At 37.2% G+C, this 10,000-nt stretch overlaps 1 protein-coding gene across 2 annotated transcripts in view; it reads left to right on the top strand.

The window, feature by feature from the left end:
* Positions 1–10,000, top strand: part of LOC106883780 (glutamate receptor ionotropic, kainate 2) — a 273,762-nt gene that overhangs the window by 232,922 nt on the left and 30,840 nt on the right. For both annotated transcript variants that reach the window (XM_014934911.3, XM_014934910.3), the window contains one exon: positions 575–1,398. In XM_014934911.3, the coding sequence (XP_014790397.2) occupies positions 575–1,398 (824 nt within the window). The remainder of the gene's footprint in view (positions 1–574; positions 1,399–10,000) is intronic.

Raw genomic sequence — 10,000 nt, 5'->3', positions numbered from 1 at the left:
CCGAGTGAGACTTAACTGCTGGATGAAGTTACGTTACTTCAAACAAACCAGCAATGACACTGTAAAAAAAATGAGCACTAACTTCATGATCTAATGCTTATAAAGGAAGTTTGTTTCTCAGTTGTACTAGAATCGAAATTATTTTCTGGCGCTCAAACATTACCATTGTAATCGTCACCACTTTTGACACACTGGCAAAATTTTCAACGTTTGAAAGCTTCACATGAATTTTAATTCTAAATGAATTCTTCTTTGCTCTAAGACTGGGCTATCTGAAATAATATGGTTGTTTCTCTTCAATCTGTACATATTCTGCTGTTACGTAATATATTCTGTTTCGTTTATGCTTCAATATTATCATTATTATTATTATTATTATTATTATTATTATTATTATTATTATTATTATTATTATTATTATTATTCTTATTATTATTATTATTATTATTATTATTATTATTATTTCTGTTGTTACTGCTGTTGCTGTTTATTATTATTATTATTATTATTATTATTATTATTATTATTATTATTATTATTATTATTATTATTATTATTACTATTATTATTTCAGAAAGCTGATGTTGCTTTGGCACCATTTAGCGTTACCCCTGAGCGATCCCAAGTGGTGGACTTTACCAAGTCATTCATGACGAAAGGTACCACAGTGGTCGTAAAGAAGCCACAGAGAACAGTGTGGATGTTTCAGTTTTTATTTCCGTTATCAAACTATGTGTGGATTGGAATATTTTTATCCTTTCTCGTGGTCAGCCTTGCATTGTTTGGCGTGAGTCGAGTCAACTCTGACAAACACCGCAAATATACGCACAACTTCCTCGAGAGCTTTTGGTACATATGGGGAACATTACTACGTGGAAGTCTTAAGAGTTCCCCGTTAGCAGTATCTAGTAGAATCATAAGTAGTTCATGGTGGCTTTTTTCACTGATTATCATATCTGTGTACACAGCCAATCTTGCTGCTTTTCTCACTGTTACTAACATTTACTTACCAATAGAAAATGCAGCAGACCTAGCATATCAAACAACATATGACTATGGAACGGTAAATGAGAGCCAAATTGAAGACTTTTTCAAGCACACCAATATTAGTCATTATAGTAAGATGTGGCTCCATATGAGATATAATCCCGAAAGCATTGTACAAAGGGTAGAGGAAGGATTAGCTAGAGCAAGAAACACCAAATATGCCTTTATCTGGGATTCTCCGACACTTCGATGGGAAATTGCTGACAAATGCGATCTTATGGAAATCGGGAATCCATTCGATTTGAAAGGTTATGGATTTGCTGTACGGAAAGACACAGCCTATACAGAGGCATTATCAAGTGCCATTTTAAAACTGGGTGACACTGGTGAAAGACAAAAGAGCGAGGGAAAGTAAGTACCACTGTTTTGTTTTTTCAGATTCTTTTCTGTTACACTTAAACGCTTAAATGCATAAATATATTTTTATGACTTGTTTATGATGTTATTTATTAAGGTTATGTCTGTAGATATCCTATAGAAAATATAGCTAGCACTGATTTTTGCTACGAGACGTCAGATGTAAACAAACAATGAGATCGAAGATGAAAAACTTTATAGAAAGTGCATTGTTACACAGCAGAACGTGATATTGACTTATAAAAAAAATATCTAATGTAATTTATAGTATATGATGGTTGCATAACGAAATACTACGTACCTACAAATCACATTAGATATTTCACACTCCGTTTCTTACATATCCACATTGTGTATCACAACGATATATATATATATATATATATATATATATGGAGTGAGTGAGAGAGAGAGAGAGAGAGAGAGAGAGAGAGAGAGAGAGAGAGAGAGAGAGAGAGAGAGAGAGAGAGAGAGAGAGAGAGAGAGAGAGAGAGAGAGAGAGAGAGAGAGAGAGAGCGCAAAGTGTACGTACGCCGCAATATGTATATAAAAAGGAATACAAAAAATGGGGCAAAACATCCAGACTGGTGATACAAAAAGGGCCAGAAAAAGAAAAAAACACGGACGGGTCATTCAAAGTTTCCTTTCCTCAATAGAGTTCCAGATTATCTTTGCAATTTCGGCTGGTTATACTCGAAATTGCTCCAATCTGGTCAGCCCCCAAGGAAAATGTAAGCTAAGAGCACTAGAAGAAAGAGCACTTGGAAAAAAGCAGTGAATGTAAACGAAAAGAAGGACGGAAAAAATGGAGAAATGGTACACAAATGCAAATGCAAATAACAAGATATAACAACTGGTATCTTTCGACTAACGACGAATCAAATTAAGCTGGCATGTGTGGAAGTGCAGCCTTACGGCAGGGACATAAGGGATGACAGGCATGGTGAGGAATATAGGTGTTGCACGGATTGTAGTCGACCCAAGAAAGAAAGGTCAGGCTTGGCCGAATACCAGTCACGCGGAGAGAGAGGAGAGAGGTAGAGGCAGAGGGACAGAAGAGTTAGGAATGGACGAGAAAAAAGAAAAGGGAAGGTGAAAATGAAGAGAAAGCCATGAAATGTGAGAGAGGGGGAACGAAAGAAAGAAGAGTGGAAAGAACGAAGTAAGTGTGAAGGGGCTGACAGAAAGAAAGAAAAAATGAAAGAATAAGAGTAGTACAAAATTTATATATATATATACATATATATATATATATATATATATATATATATATATATGCGTGTGTGTGTGTGTGTGTGTGTGTGTGTGTGCGTGTGTGTGTGTGTGTGTGTGTGTACTTACATATAAGAGATCAAAGTGTACGTACGACGCAATATGTATTTAAAAAGGAATACAAAAACGGGACAAAAAATTTAGAATAAGAAAATGTTGCTTCACGATTGTTTTGAATATATATATATATATAAACTTGAATTCCCATTAGAACACACAACATCTCTGTCCGTCTGCACAAATACACAAAGGAGATTTACGGGAAGATTCCATTATTTCTTATCTTACTCTGCAACACTGAGTAGACTTTGCTGGCTACTGCTTCGTGATAGAAATATCAGAAGTGGAAATCTCAATATGCTTTGGAAGCTTCCGCAGTCTATTGTAGGACGACGAGTACTCAAATACATCGAACGTTATTGATACAGACATTCGATATGAAATTTGAGGATAATAAAAGTTCCTGGTGCAGCATTGGGAGATACATCTCGGTTGCGCCGTTTGAAGAGTAGATACACATCATGATTTTTCCCCCTTCACAGACGATTGTCGTCTCTCCGAGCTTCCACGTTGTCAATGACATTTCAGATATTCCGTCAATGAACTCTCAGATGATTATGCAGTTCCACTGCAGATCTATATGGATCGGACCAGGTTGTTAGATATGATCACTGTGAACTGTTATATCTTCAGACTTGAAATCGACTTGCAAGCATTTCACACGCTACATTGGAGAAACGCATTGCATAGAGTTGATCTTTCATGGATTTCATGAGACTTCGGATGGTTGACATAACCAGGCACACTTTTCACACCTCCAACGCTTTATGTTCTCTGACACCAGCGCTGAATGTTTTCGGGCCGAAGACGCCCCTCTTCATAATTCTACAACCTTGCCTAATACGCTTCTACCATTCTGCTCTTTCCAAAAGCTAGTTCTTTGGAACTAGCTTCTTTACATTGATCTGCAGTTACTTCAGATTGTCTTTTATGCATTTTGTGCTCAGAACGCTTTCTAGTGCACAGCTCACTGCTGAACAACTATTTCAGAACCCTATTATCTTCCATGCACACAGCATGATCCTATCAAAGCATTTGGATAGATATGATGAGTAAATGGATGCTTGTGCGTCCTGCCTTTTCAAAAACTTCTGTGTCAGATGTTTGACTTTGCCACTTGATGTTGAGTATGCATTTCAAGCATTTTTGATGAAAACGCTCTAGCAGCCTAAGAAAATCCTGTTTTAAAAACATTGAAACATATTGAAAAATATTGCAAAAGTCGACAGCGTCTACCCCAAAAGATTTTTCAATCCAATATTTGCATGATATATTTATAGCTTCATATGTGTAATTCGAGATATTCCAAAGAGGAATGAATTCACCTTCTCTCGAAAGCTTATAAAATTCCTATGACGTCAATACCGAAAAAATATACACTTGCACATATATATACACGTACATACAAACGTATGTACACACATGTTTATATACGTGTTAATGTATTTTATCAATAACTCCTTTTAAATATGTTCTTTCGTCGAAGATTGTTTGTATTTCCTTAATTCTATCTTAACATAGCTATTTAGCTATTCTTCATAAGTAATATCATTTATCAGTTACTGGCATTTGTGGCTTGCAAGCTATCGATAAATATATTTTTTTGAACATACTTTTCTTGATATGTAAATGGAACTTATTACGTTGCATAGAGTACATATGTGTGTGTGTGTATCAATTAAAATCAAATGACATAATGGGATAGGTGTCAGTGCTGCAGCTATTAATGCCCGGCTATCAATCCTGCAACACACATACACACACACACAATTCTCCGGCTCTGCCACCGGTGCAGCTGCGAACACAACTCACAGGTATAGTATATGTATTCATTTAGCATTGTTAACCCTAAATAAGTCCAAGGGGCTAAACTTACCCGCAAGGTTCACTTTTTGCCTTCTTACCAACCATATTCCAAGTGATTTTTGCTCACCATGCCTCAACTTTATGATGTTATTCATTCTTTCCACCCTATGATCTTACTCATTCCCACCTCCTTCCTTTCTGACACTGCTGAACACCACCTCTGAATTAACCCGCCTCTTTATTTCTCCAAGCGTGCCCAGAACCTCCGTGGCCTACTAGCTTTTTAGTTCTTCGTAGTAATTCTGATCTATCTCCTGTTTATGACAACGTTTCCACACCTGTCCATTCCTCACCAGCACCATCTTTCTTACTTGCGATTAGCACACTGCAATTTCCGTATTTCAGTTTACAATGCACTATAAATGTAAAAAACCCGCTGCCGTTTGGCTGACCAATTCATGGAAAATCTCCACGGATATTAGGCTTGGCAGGCGGAGTAGTGACTCTTACTAGCTCTGCTCTATGGACTACTCAAAATATCCTCTATCTGTGCTTAGCTTGGTTTTACACACCGGATCTGCAAACTCCAGGCTTTGCCGAGCGCTGCAATTTATATTCTCTCTCCGAACTTATAACTCTTTCACTCTCAAGTTACCAGTCTCACCATTCTCATACCCCAATATTTTTCTACTACACTCGCCACTCGTAACAAATGTACACGCGCATGTGTATTCAACGGTTTTATGCTATTCACGCAACAACAAAATACGAGCAGTAAACATACATACACATTAAATTATGCCCCACATACTTTCACATGACACAACTTAACAAAGATACATTTCTTCATGCATACACACATTCACATACAATCCTGCAACCCTTACACAATCAACCTATGAAGTCGCAACAAGCATACATATTACATATACACGAACACACAGACACACTCCTTACCACAGGCACGCACGCACTCACGCGCGAACTCACACACACACACAAAATAAGAGACGCGACAATCACAAGCGCTCATAACTATGCAAATGATCTTGCTTAGATAAATGAGAATTACGATGGTTTATCTGTTAATATCTGTAGCCAGTTATAATTTTATATATAAACTAGACTCTAAACAAAACGTTTAATTCTACATTGGTTTCATCAATACCGTTACCATTTAAAGTAATGTCTCATTAATAACATTTTATAACAGAACAGAGCACCTTCACATAGTCACAAGCGTAGTCATGCATTAATACATTTACTCAGACACATATTTAAGGCTAGACTTACGTCAGCAGGATATTACATAGTAGCACATGCACACAATGCATCAGAGGACACTATAATGGCACATCATTGGTGTCAACAACAACATTTTAGAAGTCTGTGTCATCCTTTTATTGTAAAGCTACTCCCATTTTGTAGATTACTAGAATGCGTAGAATATAGCTCTCATTAACGACTGACGATTGAAATAAAGCCTCTTGAAATAAAGGCATTTGTTGCATCATCTAACGCAACTTAGATGCCGCTAGGCAGGTGATGAATCATAACGCTAATTTTCATTTATTAATCGACTGCCACAAAGTTTACTTCCCATAAACTTCTTTCTAGGTGAAGAGATCGTCTTTTGTTGCTTAAGTATTATGGTTTCCACCCATGAGGCAAATAGCCATGGCTTTTGTTGTTGGCAAACGAATCCTTTATTGTGAGCAGCCAATTGCAGCCTTCATAAAGTGAAAGACATTATGAAAACATTTACACATATTAGGCTCTTTTATTAAGATGTTTGGGAAGTAAAGTGGCCCAATCCTCTCTGACAAGTGAGAAATAAAAAGCGTGTGTCAAAACATATTTAGTGTTGCTTTGAGGGGATCATAAAACGCGAAATCATTCAGAGTGCATCAGAAATATCCAACAATAATTCGTTGGAAAGATTCAAGTGTATTTTCTATTTTTAAAATTTCTCACTAACAGAATATGATTTTCACCAAATAATAAAGCTTGCAGATGCAGAAAGGTGCGTTCCTTTTAAATAATATGTACATATCTTGAAATACTCTTTTGAAAGGGAAGGTTGATTCTAATTCAGCTACATAATAAAACATAATAATCTCGTCGACTGTAGACACAAGTCTTGAAAATGCGGGTAGAGGTGGAGGCTACTCGATTATATCGACCTCCAGTGCTTGACTTGTACTTATTTTCTCAACCCCGAAAGGATGAAAGGCAAAACAACCTCGGCAGAATTTGAACTCAGCCGGACGAAATGCTGCTAAGCATTTTGCTCGGTGTGCTAACAATTCTCCTAGCATGCTGCCTTAACAACAACAATCTTAACCACTACGCCATATGCCCACGGGCATATGGCGTAGTGGTTAAGAGTGCGGGCTACTAAACCCAAGATTCCGAGTTCGATTCCAGGCAGTGACCTGAATAATAATAATAATAATAATAATAATAATAATAATAGTAATAATAACAATAATAATAATAATAATAATAATAATAACAACAACATCGAAAAATACCTTAAAAATGAGAACCCAGGTTCGAAATTTCCCCAAGACACCTGATGAAGGCTGGAGGGTATATCAGCAGAAACGTTGTGTTAACAACAAACACAAGATGAGGACAAATATCCGTCAATTGTAAATAATGTAAATAATGTAAGCTGCTAATACTTACATAAAGCTACCACATCCTCTAAAATATAGAATAACTGAAACCAATGAGCCAGTTTCTATGTGGCTATTACACCTAAAATTAGGAGCGAAATCTAAAAAATTACATACTCCCGTTTAAAAGAAAAAGCATTAATAAAATTTTGAGTGTTGCTCTCTTACACATACCATACCTGAAAGAAAATATATATGATAAACGGTTAGAATATACATGATGGTAGTTCTGATTCTGTTGTTGCTGATCGACATCAACTAATAATATAGTCATTAAGATTTATCTAGAACATACTACTGGTATGATGCAGAATCGCCGTAGGCCTCATCACCGCCACCTCCATCTTCTGCATTATCATCATGTAATGTCGTAGTCATCACCGCAGCCACCGCTGCCACAGTTTACTCCCTTGCAAATAACCAGCGAACTGCAATCTTCACTTTCATTTAATAGTTTTCATTTTCACCACAACCGTAAATATACAACTGTTGTAGATGGGACCTGTGAAGAGACCCAGCAGGTACTGGAAGCATTGAATTCTTTCCTAAGTTGAGAACAGAATACATAATTACATTATTTCGACTTCTTTATCCTTGGATGCTGAGGTCTAGTGTCAGGCATTTATTAGTGAAGTGGAAGAATATATATGAGTGTGTGAATGTGAGTATGTATGTATATGTATGTACCTTTGTTCTTCAGACATCGAGTAAATTTACGGAAGACCTATAGCGAGAAGTTCAAAGTTGTAATGCATTCACATCTTCCCTTACATGACACGCAGTACGGGCGGTTAGATAACAATAATGTTATAAGACTCAGTTTTGTTCAGTCATTGATTCGTTATTGTTTTGTTAAACGGGAATCGATTCACCTAACACCACGTGGCCTAAATCAATGAGTAATATTCAAGATATTGAACCCAGAGTGTTACGGATTCAATGGAAATGATTATGTTGCATGACTGAACATAATGAAACTATCCACTACGTACTCCATGAATTGAAACCATCTAGCGGAAGCTATGCGTGCGTGTGTGTGTGTGTGTGTGTGTGTGTGTGTGTGTGTGTCTATATATATATGTAATATATATATAATATATATATATATATATGTAATATATATATAATATATATATATATGTAATATATATATAATATATAATATATATATATATATATATATATATATATATATATATATATATATATATATATATATATATATATATATATATATATAACGAAAGTAAGAGAAAATTTGGCTATGTTGGTGATTATAAAAGTAAAGCAAGTGCAAAGAAAAAAACTCGTAAAAGAATCTGTAAGCAAAAAATAAACGAAAACGATGCTCTCACCATCCATCTCAATAGAGATGTGTTGTAGCAACGGAGCAGCTCTGCGGTTTCTTAGCGAAATATCTGGTGTAAACGTAGTTCTTTATTTTTCTTTTGTTCAGTTATTTATGTGCACTTGAATCTTTCCTCCCACTCCCACTTTGTATCACTTCAGTTGTCTGAATTTCGGCATCACCAACTTCTAGTTACTCTTGCTCACTCATTTCTAGAAACATCCACTTCCCTATCGCGCCTCGAACTCTGGAGACTGCTGAGAAATCTTTCCAGTATAAGGGGTCGCAATTCCTCATAGCTCTCTCAGTCATCACACGGTGAAACGTCTGGTGTGGAAGTGATTATTAAGAGTTGCTGCATGTCCTCCTGGCATTCCAGACCGTTGTATAGACATCCCGAACATCCTTGATTCCATCTAAAAACTTGACCTCTACTATACCAAAATTGTCACTGCATCGATCGGGACATATTGTCACGCCTCATCACAACTGCTCAACATAAAATCACATACTATGCAACACAACCTTATTCCGGAACTTATGCCACATCAGGTCGGCTGCTTCCGCGGATTTCCATGACTCTTTCTCGCTATCGCTGCAGTTACTCGCTTGATAGAGCATGGTGATTCTGACTGTTGATCTTCTAGGATTTCTCCACTCAGCATCAATGTCAGAATCACTGTTGACTCTGTTGAGACCTTCTGCTACCTTTTAACAATATACCAAGCTGTAGTCCTTTGACTTCGCCGTATCCCTGGCAACGTCACTAAACATGTGTTATGCCTGTAACTATGCAGGGTGCAGTCATCACTCAGTGGGGGTATTTTCAAATGCCCGCATACCCAAGTTCGGCTAACTGGTTGGAATTTCACTAGCTTTATGTCACTTATACCTGGCAGTACACGTGCTTCAGTCTTGATTTTTCAGAAACTGCGAAAACTCTGCCCGTGAATATCCTTATAGCTGTCAGTCCGTCACGCAACAAAAGCATTCATTCTACTGTTTCGAGTGGTTGACTCGTAGTTGTGCAGCATCTGTTCGGGCAACAACCAAGGACCAAAATATCTGGAAGTTCTCGTTCACATCCGAAAATTGGTTGAAGTTGCCCCGGCTGCGTAACACCTGCAAGGTCAATAATAAATGTGCAAAGGATAATTTCGTCGCTCAAGCTCTTAAGTCTCCCAAACTGCAGCCGATCGTTTCTCTTCACTTACTTTACCAAGTTTGCAGAGTCTCTTTTTCTAACCAATGAGGACGCCACAAACATTGTGTCGTAGTCTCCACCATTACTGCTACAGTTATCTTCAATTCCGCATTATATATACACCTTTGCCCAGCTCCTGCAATTCGACACACCTTCCACTCGAACAAACTCTCAGTCTGCTACACAATGGCCAAGTCCGGACATATTTCCAGCCACTTCACACAA

Source organism: Octopus bimaculoides, chromosome 13 (genome assembly GCF_046866305.1).
Source record: "Octopus bimaculoides isolate indiv1 chromosome 13, ASM4686630v1, whole genome shotgun sequence".
NCBI lineage: Eukaryota > Metazoa > Mollusca > Cephalopoda > Octopoda > Octopodidae > Octopus > Octopus bimaculoides.
The sequence above is the reverse complement of the archived record's forward strand: the minus strand, read 5'-3'. Positions and strand labels throughout refer to the sequence as shown.